Below are 16,795 nucleotides of genomic sequence, written 5' to 3' on the forward strand. Positions count from 1 at the left end.
AAGGAATGACACATACCATTCCCTTCTGGGAATGACACTTACCCAGAGAACTTCACTGGGTGGATAGCCTTTAGCTCTTGAATTTTTGTGCCTATGAATAAGATGACCTTTTTATTCACTTGCTCATTTTAGTAACAAGATACTATATCACTCTGGGAAGGTAAAAACGATGCTGGTAAATATGTAGATTGCCTTTCATGCCTCAGAAAATTAAATCAGTTCATGCCAAAAACCTACTCTTTGAGATCTTTGACTGCAGCGTAATTTTCTGTTTGTTTAATTGTTAAAATTATACATGTTTTTTATTAGTGATGAGGCAGAAAGCTATACATCTCCCCCTTGTGGTTCCTGTTAGGGTCTGCCTTTCCATGTCCAATTTCTACCAGTTTCAAGCAATCCCAATAAAATGTTAAAATAATCCTCCTAAACCACAGTTCTGTTATTACTCTCCTGCTCAAACTCTCAGTGGCTTCCTGTTACATGCAGAGTAAAATCCAAACTCCTTGCATTTGTCCACCTGGAATTCGTATACTAAAACTCTCTGCTTTTTGAAATCCTACATATTCTTCAAGCCCTAAATTCCTCTTTCCCAATCCCTCACCTGGAAATAGTCTTTCCATTTTGTGCTCTTATAACACAATCTGCCAGTAATTATAGGTATTTGTGCTCATTTTATCTCTCAGACTCTATTGTGAAGATCTGGAGAGTAGGAAAGGACAAAGTCTTTCTCATCTTTCTGTTGTTGCCACCGTTCCTTGCAGTGAAGGCACTCAACAAATGTCTATAGAACTGAATAAAACAGATACAGTGGTTAGTAAAATTAAGTCTGCATTAGGCTTTAAAAACAGGTGACACAGGACTTCCTTGGTGGTGCAGTGGTTGGGAGTCCGCCTGCCAATGCAGGGGACAAGGGTTCAATCCCTGGTCTGGGAGGATCCCACATGCAGAGCAAGCCCATGCGCCACAACTACTGAGCCTGCACTCTAGAGCCCGTGAGCCACAACAACTGAGCCTGCACACCACAACTACTGAAGCCTGTGCACCTAGAGCCCGTGCTCCGCAACAAGAGAAGCCACTGCAATGAGAAGCCCACACACTGCAACAAAGAGTAGGCCCTGCTCGCCGCAGCTAGAGAAAAACCAACACAGCCAAAAATAAATTAATTAAAATTAAATAAAGTTGCTGGAATAATTATGACACATTTAAAAGTGGATCAAGAGAGAACTGCATAGACCAGCCCCATCCAGTAGAAATATAATTTGTGTAATTTTCAATTTTCTGGTAGCCAGATTAAAGAAAGGAAACAGGTGAAATTAATTTTAATAATATATTTTAGCACAATTATTTCAACATGTATCAATATAAAAATTACTAATGAAATAGTTTACCTTGTTTATACTGTCTTCCAAATCTAGTGTGCAGGATGTACTTACAACACATCTCAGTTCAGTCTGCCACATTAAAAGTGCGTCATAGGGCCTCCCTGGTGGCGCAGTGGTTGAGAGTCCACCTGCCGATGCAGGGGACACGGGTTCGTGCCCCGGTCTGGGAAGATCCCACATGCCGCGGAGCAGCCGGACCCGCGAGCCATGGCCGCTGAGCCTGCGCGTCCGGAGCCTGTGCTCCGCATGGGAGAGGCCACAGCAGCATACCGCAAAAAAAAAAAAAAAAAAAAGTGCTTCATAGCCACACGTGGCTACTGGCTACTGTATTAAAAAGGTGCTGAGCCCAGGGTAGGAACCGAGTCTAGTTCTGGCTGACTACTGAGTAATTTTGTTACCCTAGACAAGACCTTTAACCACTGTTTCCTTGGTTTCCTCATCTGAAAAGGAAGACACATAGAGAGATAGAAACACGTTTCCCATTGCTTTGTCCTCCAGAGGACTCTGGAATGGTCATTTATTATTAACATTTTGTGTTTTCACGAGATTCTCTGCAGAACTATAAGTGCCTCTTCCCAAACACTTCATTTATTGCTTATTCCCCTGCCAAGATCTGAACTATCACTCCCACTGCCCTAAGAAATGGTACGGAAAGGTACCCAAATTGTAATTTCAGCTTTATATATGGAGTAAGCTGAAGCAGCAAAAAACAATTCCCTTTCTTGTGTATTGTGACTTGGCTTTCTGTCAGCCTAGACTCAGGAAGGCGCCTATTGGAACTTTGCTCCGTCCAAGATCCCTTTCCCCTTCCTGCCATGTGGTCCACGGTCCCTTCCTCTCTCTCGGAAGGTTTCTAAAGTCCTACCCTTTGCTGTCGGTTGTTGTCTGGGAGACCAGACCCAGCCCTAACAATAGTTGCTAAGGGGCGGAGACTTGGAATTAGCTCCTAAGACCCAACACTCCAGGGTGAGTACTCTGGGCGCATGCGGCGACTTTCTCTGAGCTCTCGCGAGGTTTCCTCTTCCCGGAAGCAGCGAAGGAACTTCCCCGTTAACTGCGTCGCGATGTGTGGGGACTGTGTGGAGAAGGAGTATCCCAACCGGGTGAGCGAGTGGGCGCCGAGAACTTCCCTCTCCTTTGGCCCATGGCCGCCCCTGAGGCTTCTCATATCCCCGGCCGGCCTTCATGGGAGGCCGGGCGCGGGGCGGACTCAGCCGCTCCGCCCCATCCAGTGACGCGGCAGCTGTATGTAGGCACTTGACAGCGGGGATGGCCTGCAGCCGTCGGTTCCTGCTGATCCCCGCTCTGGCGACTGATAGCAGCCGTCACCCCATTTCTCTTGAGCTCCAAGGGGAAAACAAATGAAACCCTACCACCACCAGCAACCCAGTCGACAACAGAGGGACACCCCCATCTCTACCCTGGTCTCATCCTCAAGCTTCATTTGATAACGTTCAGTGCTCTTCCTGAATTCTAGCGCTGGAAGGGACCTCTTAGGTCATCTATTCTAACCCAATTTTGCAGATGAAACTAATGCCTAGAGAGGGGAAGTCACTTGGCGAAGTGCACATTCTAGTTTGTGTGAGAGCCAAAACTAGAACTCAGGTTTCCAGGCTGTTACTTTCTTTTAAATCTCTGTTCCTTTCAAGCTCAGGAGATTGAGAAGTTTGTTTACTCTCATTCATTCAAGATATACTTACTGAACGTTTGTATGCGTGTAACTAGATTACTTTGCCAGGCCAGAAAGGGATACCCAAGAAGAAATAAAAGGCAGCTTCCGTGCTGCCAAAGAGCTTACATTTTACGGGAGCACGTGATTAACAAAAAATGACTAGTACGGTCCATTAATGCTATTCCGGTTTAGGGAAAGGGGAGAGCAATAGAGGATAGCGCTGTTCTCCCAACAGAAAGGTGGACTTCAGTTGGGACTTGAAGGGTAGGTGTGACTAGGGTAGAAAAGGAAAGGAGGAGCTGATGCTGGGGGAAAATAACAAGAACAAGGATTCTCATATTGGTTGGGAGGTAGAAAATCTTTGTAGTTGGTCCTGTCTCTTAATATTTTGAATAATACTTAGTCTTTTGGGAAGGTTTTATAACAACATGAGCACTCATATGGTACAACCTCTTTGAAAAAGGTCTAGCATTATCAGAAAAAAGAAAAAAAAGTTAAAGATATGCCTGCTGAATGACCCAGCAGTTCCCATTTTAGACAGATAAATGCATGTGCCTAGTGTGTTCCTGGAGACTGGTATAAGAATGTTCATAACAGCATTGTTTGTGGTAGTAGACTGGAAAAATGTGATATAGCCATAGAATGGAACACCATGAGTGAATGAGTAATGAAAGTGAATGGAGCAGTGGCGCTCAACTGGGAGTGGTTTTGCCTCCCAAGGGACATTTGACAATATCTGGAGGCATTTTTGGTTGTCACACTGGGGTACTACTGATATTTAATAGGTAGAGGCATTATGCTGTACTTTATGTTTCACATTTCTGTGTTGTGTTCTTTTTCATACTTTTTTTTTTTAAGTTTAAAAAGAGATTTTTGTGAATGCAGTAACAAAAACTGCACATTATAGGTACCATGAGGGAGATGTTTGCTGTGGATAGTGTTAAAGATATTAGGTTGGGGAATTCCCTGGCTCCATGCTTCCACTGCTGGGGTAACAGGTTTGATCCCAGGTCGGAGAACTAGGATCCCACATGCTGCGGTGTGGCCAAAAAAAAAGGATGTTAGGTTGGATTTTTAAGAGTTGAGCTAATCAAAAGACAAAAATTATATTGAGAAGTTTAGACATTGGGCAACTATACAAAAAAATTGAATAGGGAAATGATTCTGAAATCTGCTATTTAGGAAAGTGAATCTTATGGTTGTATGTTAAGATGATGGGATGGGGGGAAATGTAAAAGGACAGCCCTACAGAGCATTTGGGGAACCAAATAGCAACAGTAGTATAGGCATGAGATGATGAAGACCTCATTTATTGATTGATTGATTGCTGCGTTGGGTTTTTGTTGCTCTGCCGGGGCTTTATCTAGTTGCGTCTTACGTCGAGCAGGGACTACTCTTCCTTGCGGTGTGCGGGCTTCTCATTAGGGTGGCTTGTGTTGCGGAGCAGGGGCTCTAGGAGCGTGGGCTTCGGTAGTTGCAGCACGCGGGCTCAGTAGCTGTGGCTCAAGGGCTCTAGAGCACAGGCTCAGTAGTTGTGGCATGTGGAATCTTCCCGGACCAGGGCTTGAACCCGTGTCCCTTGCATTGGCAGGTGGATTCTTAACCACTGCACCACTAGGGAAGTACAAGTCCTCATTTCAAAGAAAGAATTAACAGGATTCAACCAATTTAATGTAGGAAGGAAGAAAAGAAGAGCTGACGATGATCTAAGGGTTTTCAATCTAGGCAGCTGGGAAATTTGGAAGTATTACAGAAATTGGAGCCATCTGGGAGGGAGGGAGAACCAAAATTGGGGGAGCAAATGATCAGATTTTTTTTTTATCATGTTTAATCCGAGGTTGAGAGTGTAACATCCCAGGAGTCAAGTGAAAATATAGGATGGCAGTTTGGGTAAGAGATTCAAACAGATGAATCAGCCAAATAAAGGAGTCAAAATAGAAATAATTTGTTCTCTTAGGAAAAGAATGTACAGAATCAACCAGAATCAAGAACTGAGCTTCAGGGAATAAATTAATTTAGGAAATGAAAATAAAAGTATAGGAAGAAGAGTAGAGAAAAGCACTGAGGTGACTGGAAAACCAGGAAAGTACCTGAAGCAGTTTTCTCTGATTTTATTCTGTTCTCAAAGAAATAAAGGGCTGTCATGAGGAAGAATTGAGCTTTTCTTTGAAATTTCAGAAGGCAGATTTAGAAATAATTAGTGGGTGGATGTTAGGGGGTTGTAGACTTTAAATCAGAATAAAGAATTTTCTAACAGGTTTTTTTTTTTTTAATAGAATGGGTAACCTTAGAGGAATTGAACTCTCTTCCTGTTGTTCCATAGAGACTAAATGACTACTTGAAATCTCAAGGATCCTTCCAACTCTGGGACTTTTTTAAGTCATGAGATATTTTTAAGGGCGGTAAGAGCAGAAGCCACTCTACTTAAGCCTAGCAAAGGAAAAGGTACTCAGGTGGTGGTAGCAAGTATAGTCCACTCATTCAGAAAGTTTGGCAGAGGAACATAATGGATTAGCATGTTGGGTAGGTCTAAATGCAGAATGAGGAGGTAATAAATGTTTGATTATTTATCTTTGGTTTCATAAAATTTCTGGAGTTTTGTGGTGGATGTTTTCCACAGGCTAGAAAATTTCTAACAGAGCTCTGGCCCACTTGCTTGTAAAATTACGCCAAGAACTTGAACTCAAGCATGAATCAGATTGAAAATGAACCATACTAATTTTCTGAACTCAAATTTTTTTACTCAACTGTGAACCAAACTTTTTTTTCATTCAGAAAAGCATTTAGCAAACCAGTTGGAACTAGACTGCATTTTCTAAAATAACTGATCAGGCCCAAAATTGTAATAAAACATTTCCACATCAAACTGGAAATGAAACCTATATTTCATATAGTTCAAGTTTCAGCTTTAAAAGTATTAGTAATTCAGCAGCAATACAGAAATATAGCTTAAATTTAGGTTAATCAGAAGGACGTAATCAGTGTAAATTAGTTATGTTTAAATTAGAAATTATGTTTTATATACCTCACTTAAAATTAAACTACAAAAGTTCACGTACTCAAATTGTTGCTTAGCATTAAACCATATTTAATTAAATGCTGAGTCTGATATATAATTGGTAAAACAATTGTATGGAAATGGATGCTTTAAAATGATGCATTTTAAAATGACTATATTAAAAGAAAAAATCTGGAATCAATAACCTAACTTTCCACTTTAAGTCAGTGAAAAAGACAAGAGCAGACTAAACCCAAAGCGTGCAGAAGAAAGGAAATAATAAAGACTAGAGTAGAAATTATGAAATAGGAAATAGAAAAACAATAGAGAAAATTAGCAAAACTAGAATTTGGTTCTTTAAAAACTGTATTTTCTATTTTCAATTTTAAGTACTCCCTGACAAAACGTATGCACTGTTAAGTTATACCATCTGAAATAATAGTTTTTTGGAAGAAGCAAATTGGCCCAATCATTGTCAGTATAGTTGCGGATTTCTCAAATTTGTAAGAATTTATCATAATATACTTTCATACTAATTATCATCATAGTATTCAACCATTTCTTTTTTTTTTTAAATAAATTTATTTAGTTAGTTATTTTTGACTGCATTGGATCCTCGTTGCTGTGCGTGGGCTTTCTCTAGTTGCAGCGAGCGGGGGCTACTCTTCGTTGCGGTACACGGCTTCTCATTGCGGTGACTTCTCGTTGTGGAGAACGGGTTCTAGGCACGCAGGCTTCAGTAGTTGTGGCACACGGACTTTGTTGCTCCGCGGCATGTGGGATCTTCCTGGACCAGGGTTTGAACTCGTGTCCCCTGCATTGGCAGGCGGATTCTTAACCACTGAACTACCAGGGAAGTCCCTCAACCATTTCTTCTTGCACATTTGTATACCTTTATAGATCCTCAACCAGGATTTAGCTGAATCACATTTTCTAAGGATATTTAATGTTTGTCTTTTTTCCTGTTTTCTCGAAACTGTTATAGTTTACTGTTATTACTGTGGAATTTAGATTTTTTTCTTCTTTTTCCTCCCATTGTGAGAGCCTCAAAAGCTTCTCTGAATATTGTATGCTTTAATTTACTTTCCCAAATCTGGACATTAATAATCTTGTTTCATCTAATAAAAGAATCATGCGTCACTGATGAAAGTTATCCTCACGTTCAAATGACCAAGTCCCTTAGAGAAAGCCCCATCAGTTTCTTATTTACTGTACTTGGATTTGCCATTTCAAGAATTTATTTCCCTACCTCACAACTGATACATAGATCCCTTTTCTCTTCCCTCAGTGTTTAGAGTTTACATTCTGCCTGCTTATATAGTCAGATTACAGAGGTTAGACCATATTGTATAAGGTACCTGTGTTTATGTGTGCAGTTCTGTTCAGAGTTCTGTTTATTTGAAAATGGTATTTAGATCTTTATTCTTTTAAGACTTTTTAAAAAATTACTTAATATCTTGGAGTCTTTGGCAGTCAGCTTTTATAGATTCAAGGCAGTCCCAGTTCAAACCCCAGCAGGAGGGCTTCCCTGGTGGTGCAGTGGTTAAGAATCTGCCTGCCAATGCAGGCGACACGGGTTCAAGCCCTGGTCCGGGGAGATCCCACATGCCGCAGAGCAACTAAGCCCATGCGCCACAACTACTGAGCCTGTGCTCTAGAGCCTGTGAGCCACAACTACTGAGCCTGTGTGCCACAGCTACTGAAGCCTGCGCGCCTAGAGCTCGTGCTATGCAACAAGAGAAGCCACTGCAACGAAGAGTAGCCCACGCGCCGCAACGAAGAGCCCACGCGCAGCAACGAAGACCCAGTGCAGCCAAAAATAGACAAATAAATAAATTACAAAAAACAAACCCAGCAGGCTTTTTTTTTTGTTTTTTTTTTTGTTTTTTTTTTCGGTACGTGGGCCTCTCACTGCTGTGGCCTCTCCCGTTGCAGAGCACAGGCTCCGGACACGCAGGCCCAGCGGCCATGGCTCACGGGCCTAGCCGCTCCGCTGCATGTGGGGTCTTCCTGGACCGGGGCACGAACCCGCATCCCCTGCATCGGCAGGCAGACTCTCAACCACTGCGCCACCAGGGAAGCCCCAGCAGGCTTTTTTGTAAAAGTTATAAGCTGATTCTAAGATTTATATGGAAATGAAAAGAACCTAGACTAGCCAAATTATAGGACGTAAACTACCTAATTTAAAAACTTATTATAAAGCTACAATAATCAAAAGAGTGTGAGATCAGTGCAAAAGATAGACATATAAATCAAGGGAAAAGAATAGTCAAAAGTAGGCCCACATATATAGGATGATTTGAGTTTTCCACGGAGTTGCCAATGTAATGCAATGGGGAAAGGATAGTCTTTTCAACAAATGCTGATGGAACAACTGGATATTCATATAGAAATAAATGAAACTTGATCCTTACCTCAGACCATATATAAAAGTTATTTCAAAATGGATCATAAACTTAAACCTACCAGCTAAAACTATAAAATTTCTAGAAGAAAACAAAGGAGAAAATCTTTGCAATCTTGGGGTAGGCAAGATGTTTTAGAATACAAGCACAAACAATGAAAGAAATTTAATAAACTGGACTTCATAAAAATCAAAACTGTTTGTTCTTCAAGAGACACCATTTAAAAAATGGCAAACCAGGGCTTCCCTGGTGGTGCAGTGGTTGGGAGTCCGCCTGCTGGTGCAGGGGACATGGGTTCAAGTCCTCATCTGGGAAGATCCCACATGCCGCAGAACAGTTAAGCCTGTAATTTGTAATACATATATCTGACAAAGGGTTTGTATCTAAGATACATGAAGAACTTTTATAACTCAATAAGAGGATAAACAATTTAACTTTTCAAAAAATGGGCAAAAGACTTGAATAGATATTTCACAAAATAAGATATATTAATAAGCACCATGAAAAGATGCTCAACATCACTAGTCATCAGGGAAATATAAATTAAAACTACAATGAGACACCACTTTACATCATTAGAATGGCTAAAATAAAAAAGACATAATACCTAGTGTTGATGAGAATGTGGGAAATCTGGAACTCACACATTGCTGGTGGGAATAGAAAATGGAAACTAATTGGCAGTTTCTTATAAAGTTTATATATATACCATATTTTTACTGTATGACTCAGCAATTCCACTTCTAGATATTTACTCAAGAGAAAGGCATATGTCTACACAAGACTTATACATGAATCTTCATAGCTACTTTATTCATAACAACCAAAAACTGGGAAGAACCCAAATGTCTATCAACAGATCGATCCATGCAATGGGATACTACCTGGCATTAAAAAAGCAATGAACTACCAATACATACAACAACATAGATAATTAACGTGGACATCATTTTAGGCAAAAGAAGCTGGGTGTAAAAGAGTATACTGTATGATTCTATTTATATAAAACTTTAGAACAGGCAAAACTAATCTCTGGAGATAGAAATCAGGTCAGTGGGTGCCTGAGGTGAGATAGGGGTTGGAGATAGACTGCAAAGCAGGAAGGACTTCCTGGGAAGACAGAAATTTTTGCATCTTGATTGGGGTAGTGATTACATTGGTATATACACTTGTTAAAATTCTTTCATGTATACCCTTACAATGTGTGGATTTTATTGTGTGTAAATTATACCTCAGTAAAGTTTATTTTTTAAAAAAATCAAAGCACTTGTTCTTAATAGCTGGAAATTTATACTTTAATCCCAAGGCTTTTTTTCCCTTTTAGTAGTTATGTTGATGTGCCTATGTTTTAGTATCTCCAGACTGCATAGTTAGTTTGATTTCCCCCCACCAGAGTTAACCTCTTAATACATAGCACTACGAAGGCACTTAGTTAATGGTGGTGCTGGGAATCCAGGAAGGCTCCACTGTGGCATTGGTTAAGATGGGTCTTAAATCCCTCATACTTCATAAGCTCCTTGAAGGTAGAAACGTCTGTGACTCATCCTGCAGTCCTCGGAATCCTCCACCATGCTTTGCACAGTATCAGGCACATAGCTGCATTGGAGAAATGCATTAGTTTGAATGGTTTTTAGTCACATTAACTATTAAAAATACCTGTTTTTTTGTTGGTCAGAAATGAGGTTGAACTACTATCAAAAAAAAAAAAAAATAGGGGCTTCCCTGGTGGCGCAATGGTTGAGGGTCCGCCTGCCGATGCAGGGGACGTGGGTTCGTGCCCCGGTCTGGGAGGATCCCACGTGCCGCGGAGCGGCTGGGCCCGTGAGCCATGGCCGCTGGGCCTGCGCGTCCGGAGCCTGTGCTCCGCAACGGGAGAGGCCACAACAGTGAGAGGCCCGCGTACCGAAAAAAAAAAAAAATTGGTAGAGGACCTAAATCGGGATTTTTCCAAAGAAAGGCATGGCCAACAGGCACATGAAAAGATGCTCAACATCACTAATCATCAGGGAAATGCAAATCGCATCACACCTGTCAGAATGGCTATTATCAAAAAGACAACAAATAATAAGTGTTGGTGGGACTTCCCTGGCTGTCCGGTGGTTAAGACTCCATGCTTCCACTGCAGGGGACATGGGTTCAATCCCTGGTCTGAGAACTAAGATCCCATATGCCGTGTGGTGCGACCAATAAATTAATTCATTTAATTTAATTAAATGCAAGTCTGGCTGATAGAAGCATGGTGGAAGCCTAGATGTGACCCATGCCACTTAAAAAATAAAGTGTTGGCGAGGACGTGAAGAAAAGGAACCCCAGTACACTGTTGGTGAGAATGTAAATTGGTACAGCCACTATGGAAAACAGTGTGGAGGGTCCTCAAAAAATTAAAAATACAACTACAGTATTATCCAGCAGGTCCACTCCTGGGTATATATCCGAAGAAAATGGAAACACTAATTCAAAAAGATATATGCACCCCAGTATTCATAGCAGCATCATTTACAATAACCAAGATGTGGAAGCAACCTAAGTGTCCATCACAGATGAATGGATAAAGAAGATGTAGTATATATATACAATATATATTACTCAGCCATAAAAAGGAATGAAATTTTGCCATTTGTGACAACATGGATGGACCTGGAGAGTACTGTGCTTAGCAAAATAAGTCAGAGAAGGACAGATACTGTATGTTTTCACTTATATGTGAAATCTAAAAAATCAAGCAGGGGCTTCCCTGGTGGCCCAGTGGGTAAGACTCCACACTGCCAATACAGGGGGCCTGGGCTCCATGCCTGGTTGGCGATCCCACATACATGCCACAACTAAGAGTCCACATGCTGCCGCTAAGAAGCCCACATGCCACAACTAAAGATCCCACATGGCGCAATGAAGATCCTATGTGCCTCAACTAAGACCCGGTGCAACCAAAATAAATAAATATTTAAATAAATAAATAAATATTAAAATAGATAAATAAATTTGTTTATTCAAACGAATGAACAAAACAAAACAGAAACTCACAGATTCGTGGAACAAAGTAGTGGTTACCAGCGGGGAGAGGGGTGGGAGGACGTAAAGGAGATGAAGAGGTACAAACTACTAGGTATAAAATGAATAAGTTACAAGGATGTAATGTACAGCAGAAGGAATATAACCCATATTATATAATAACTTTATATGGAGTGTAATCTACAAAAATATTGAATCAGTATGTTGCATGCCTGAAACTAATTATAATATTTTAAGTCAACTATACTTTAATTTTCAAAAAAGAAATAACATTCTGTAATAACCTAAATGGGAAAAGAACTTGAAAAAGAATAGATACATGTATAACTGAATCACTTTGCTGTACACCTGAAACTAACACAACATTGTTAATCAACTATACGCCAATATAAAATAAAAATTAAAAAATAAAGAAATGAGTAGAACTAGGTAGTTTATGAAGTGACTTTAAGTTCTGAACAATTATTAGTAAGCCTTTAGCAAAGACCTCCCTTGAGCCAGGAGTATATGTTGTTTACAGTTTCTTAGTGACAAGTAAAACCCTTTCTCTTTTAAGTGCCATGGTGTCAATCTGATGAATTGCGGAACTTACCTTTTCTGCCTGAATCACGCATCTCCTAGTGACTGACATCTATAGAGCTGAGAGTTTATTTCTCTTTATTTTGTGGTATTTTTAAGGCTTGAAAAAATGCTGTTTCAACAGTCAACTGAGCATCACAGTGGATAAGATCATTTTTATCATTGGCTCGGTGTTTCCATTTTGATTGAATTTTCATTCTAGCTTTATAATATGATACCTCATTTAATAGTGTTGGCTATTAGATTTTTCTGATTTTTCCTTTTCACATGTTGTATTAAGACTTCATTAAGTTGTTTCTAAATATCCATTTGCATTTAGTCCTCTTAAACACAGTTGCAGTCCTAAGCTCTAACACTTCTTCAGTTTTATTTACTATGAATAACACTTCTAGAGGAAAGCTAGTAATTTCAAAAATTACTTGGTGTACACTTCAAGCAAGTAAATTCTGGCCATGTTTTTTGTCTTTAGAGACTGTAAGTCTATTAATCATTTTCACCAAGGATTTTGAAATATAAGAAAATTAAAATCCCCTCAAAAAAGAAAATTAAATTCTGTTTTTCTTATTTTAGGGTAACATCTGCCTGGAGAATGGATCTTTCTTGCTGAACTTTATAGGCTGTGCAGTGTGCAGTAAGCGGGACTTTATGCTGATCACAAACAAATCTTTGAAAGAGGAAGATGGAGAAGAAATAGTTACCTATGATCGTAAGTAGACTTTTTTCCATCTGAGCCCGTTAGCAGGTATCAGCTTTTGGGAGTTAGGTTGCGCAGTCTTATGAGGCCTGTTTCACTATCATATTGCAACACAAAATCACTAGTTAGTTTTTTAAGAGGAAAATGTTGGTAACATCTCATTTATGTAGCATCATCAGATATTCCACATAAATGACTTTTGCAGATAACTGAAGCTTATGATTCAGGCACCAATTTTCTTTTGTTTATCTTTAAAGACTGTGTCTTCTGAAACAAGATATAGGGACTTTTTTTTTAACTTAGGGTCTTCCATGTGAATTTTCACTTTCTACTATAATATAATACAGTGATGTGCTCCAACAGCTATTAAAGTGTTTAGGGCTGTTTGCCCTTATACTAAATGGTTCTGGGATGCTATGGTTTTTTTAGTCTTGTTTCTGCTTTTATAGCTTTTGTCTCTTTTGTTACTGTCAGTTTATAGTTTCTTTCTTTTGCTACTGTAAGTATTAATTATGCTACCTTCATATGCTATTCCTTATCCTTGATACTAGGAAATCAAATAACTATAATAAAAATAAATAAGTTCTGAGGTTGGCACTAAGAATCTCTACAAGTAAATTAAGTATATGTGCACTTTCGTGCCCAGATCTTATGGCAACTATTTAAATTGTTCACATTTGCTTTTTGCTTGTCTCCTGATTTTTCGGTATGTTCTGACTATATGAGGATTAAATGTGCAAATAATGATATTTTGAAAGAAAGGTGCGAAAGACACTAAGCCTTTAGAATAGAGTCAGACTATGGAAAAATGTTCTAAATTAGAAGAATCTTTTTCTTTCCTGTATCATGTACCCCTTTAAACTCTATTTTTTTCCAGGTAGTAGAGGATAGTGGTCAAAAGCAAGGGCTCTGGAGCAAGAAAGCTTGGGTTTGAATTCTGATTCCAGCACTTTGTAGCTCAGCTGTGGTCTTCCTAGTTCTTATCCATAGTGTGCCTTTGTTTCCTTATCCCTACAAACATGATAACAGTAGTATCTACCTCATTGGGTTTCTGAAAACATTAAGTGAATAAACAGTTACAAAGTATTTAAAACAGTATCTGGCACACATTAAGCACTCAATGTATCATAGTTATTATTACTGTATTGTTTTTACTAGAGCCTTTTGTTACTGCTAAATTCAGTTTAACATCTAGTGTTAGCTTTTTGTTTATGATTGGTTAGTAGCACAATTTCTATCATTCCTGAGAATAAGAGCTCATACATAGTTAGAAAGGTCCAGCTAGTTTCAAAAACACACTTACATATCAGTTAATTGATTACCTTAGAGAGCTTTCAATAGGAATGAATATATGCACATTAAGTCTCTGAGTTCAGGCTCTTAATTATATAGTGTTGCTGTGTGACAGAGTCTGGATTTTTTATCAAGGTAGATATTATAATGGGTTTCCTGCTGTGTTAAATATGACAGAGTTAAGATTCTTTCAAAGCAATACCATGCTAAGACTAGAAATTTTACTGTCTTAGGGCATCTTCTAAGACTTAATTAAGTCTTTCTCTGTTTCAGCAGATCTTTGTAGGAATTGTCATCATGTAATAGCCAGGCATGAGTATACGTTCAGTATCATGGATGAATTTCAGGTAAATGTATAAATGTGGGTATGTTATTGTGGGGGGAGGGGAACAATAAGAGTACCCTTGAAAAATCTAGGTATAGTCTTCATAAATGAAGTACTAGTGAATCTTAGAGGAGACCATCCCTGTCTTCCACTTGTGTAAGTTGAGAGACACTTCAGATGTGGGTGGATCTGTTCAAACCTATCTTCACAACAGTCACAAAGCAAAACACATGCCTTACAAATGATATCTCATTTTGCTTGTAAAGAACAGCACATTGTGGCTTCATATGAGGTTACTATTGTGCCTCTTTTTTCTCTACCCAGTTACATGATTGCACAATTCTTGGCTTTAAGTGTTGGCCTGCCCACTGCCACCATACTTGCTGAGCGTGGAAATCATGCTAACGAGATTATCTTTGTTTCCCTTATAGACCTGTAGAGTCAAGCAACTCTGTAGTCTCAATTGCAATAGGATATTTTAATATTATTTGATAAGTAAAATGACAAGATAGGTGTATCATGGTTGGAGGAGAGAAGCTGAACCATATAAGGATAGGGAATACGGATGTAGTATAAGGATTAGTCCTTATACAATTCTGAGAGCATGTGAAGAATTCTACAGAATTCTGCAGGCTGGTGTAGGCCTGAAGTTGCTGAAGATTCACAGGTCTAATGACCAGGAAGAAAAGCTGGACAGTGAGGGAGAGCCAAGGGCAAACTGGAAAGCATGAGGACACACTTACCTGTACCTGTCCCTCACTGCCTCCGCTTTCAAGCCCTCAGATTGAGTTACTTATTTAGTGTGAACTACATGTTCATCCAGAGGATATAAATGTGAGGTAAGAGTTTTAACAGGCAAGGGAATTTTTTTTAATCCTTTAAATTTGGGTGGTACTATATAATTAGGGGAAAAAAAATCTTCTACAGCAGAATCTTATAAAATAATATAACCACTTTCATTCATTCTTATTTCAGTGTGAAAGAAGGCACTTAGTCACCTGTCAGAATCTGGTCTAATATCTTGTGGTCCATCTTAACAACATCCTGACCACATCTCCCCAGGATCCAAAAATTATGCCTCAAAGATACTTATATGATAGATGTCACTTACGGCAAAATCGAGATCTCAGTGAATGAATAGTGGCCAAATAGGGGAATGGACATGTCGGGGGCTTAAACAAGCAGCTCTGTCCGTTCATGAGAGGAAGTGAGTGCTTATAGCTATTTTGCAGCAGTTTCTGAAGCTCCTGTGAGCTTTTTAGAGTCTGTAAGTGGATATTGAGATTTCCTGTTTATACCCTAATTGAGCCATTGTGTGTCACTGCCATGAGACCAAAGTCTAGCTGATTTTCCTTTATGACTGAGCACAGCCATTTTCAAAGCTCCCCAGAAGTTCCTTTGGGGTAGGAAGAAGCTAAAGGAAGATGGCTATAGTCACAATGCCTATATAATGTGGAATTCTCTTGGAAAAAACTCTTACACTAGACTCTCCATTGCCAGTCCTTTCTCTCCCAACATCCACTCCCCCCTCCCCCATATTCTATATTCTATATTCTGCCACCAGCATATTTTTCTTAAAATAATGCTTTCAGACTACCTCATTGGCCTTTCCGTAGTTCACCTTCAGCTATGGTATAATATCCAAGCTCCCCTTCCCGAGGTTCTTGCTGGGCTGGCCAGCCTCCCTTTCCCTCGTTTCTCACTACTCTCCTTTTGCACACCATTCATAGCATTGCCCCAACTTTAGACTCTCTTCCTTCCCTCCTGTAGTAGAGATTTTTATTTCCTCCTCTCTATGGCTACCCCCACTGCATTTCCTCAGGAATCTCATGTTATCTTCTCTCTTCCTAGCATCCTCTTTTCTCTGTGAGATTTAAAGCATTTTTACATTAAATATATTTAGTTCTTCTTTATTTGTTAGAAATAAATTAAAATCCTTTTGTTTCACTCAGCTACCTCTTTGATTCATCCTCTGATCATCTCTCCTTTTGCTTCTTTCCTTAAGTAGCTGTTTACCCTATTTCCCTTATTTCCCTGTGCTCCTCCTAACAACCTACAAACTGGTTTTCATTTTCACTTTACTAAAACTGTTCTCTCATAGATTTCGTATAAGGTGGCCAAATCCTGTGACCTTGCCTCAGTTCTTCTCTCTCTTAATATCTCTTCTGGATCTGGTTTTGATGACCATTGTCTTTTTTTTTTTTTTTTTTTTGAGGTATGCATGCCTCTCCCATTGCAGAGCACAGGCTCCGGACGCGCAGGCTCAGCGGCCATGGCTCACGGGCCCAGCCGCTCCGCGGCATGTGGGATCTTCCCGGACCGGGGCACGAGCCCGTGTCCCCTGCATCGGCAGGCGGACTCTCAACCACTGCGCCACCAGGGAAGCCCACCATTGTCTTTTTGAAGCATTTCTTCCCCTGGGGTCCATAGATCTAGAC

At 39.8% G+C, this 16,795-nt stretch overlaps 1 protein-coding gene across 13 annotated transcripts in view; it reads left to right on the forward strand.

Annotated features, from left to right (window-relative positions):
* The first annotated feature begins 2,361 nt into the window (after positions 1-2,361).
* The window catches only part of CHURC1 (churchill domain containing 1), a 28,291-nt gene continuing 13,857 nt past the window's right edge, over positions 2,362-16,795 (forward strand). For 6 of the 13 annotated variants that reach the window (XR_003433697.1, XR_003433699.1, XM_027111513.1 and 3 more), the window contains exons 1-3: positions 2,362-2,485; positions 12,616-12,751; positions 14,306-14,379. Coding sequence is in view for 9 of the 13 variants with exons in the window: in XM_027111513.1 (XP_026967314.1) it covers positions 2,366-2,485; positions 12,616-12,751; positions 14,306-14,379 (330 nt within the window). In the remaining 4 variants the exon portion in view is untranslated. The remainder of the gene's footprint in view (positions 2,486-12,615; positions 12,752-14,305; positions 14,380-16,795) is intronic. The other 7 variants (XR_003433698.1, XR_003433700.1, XM_027111514.1 and 4 more) reach the window with 2 other exon arrangements.

This window comes from Aethalodelphis obliquidens, unplaced genomic scaffold (assembly GCF_003676395.1).
Source record: "Aethalodelphis obliquidens isolate GAN/ISIS:26980383/991018 unplaced genomic scaffold, ASM367639v1 scaffold10, whole genome shotgun sequence".
Lineage (NCBI taxonomy): Eukaryota > Metazoa > Chordata > Mammalia > Artiodactyla > Delphinidae > Aethalodelphis > Aethalodelphis obliquidens.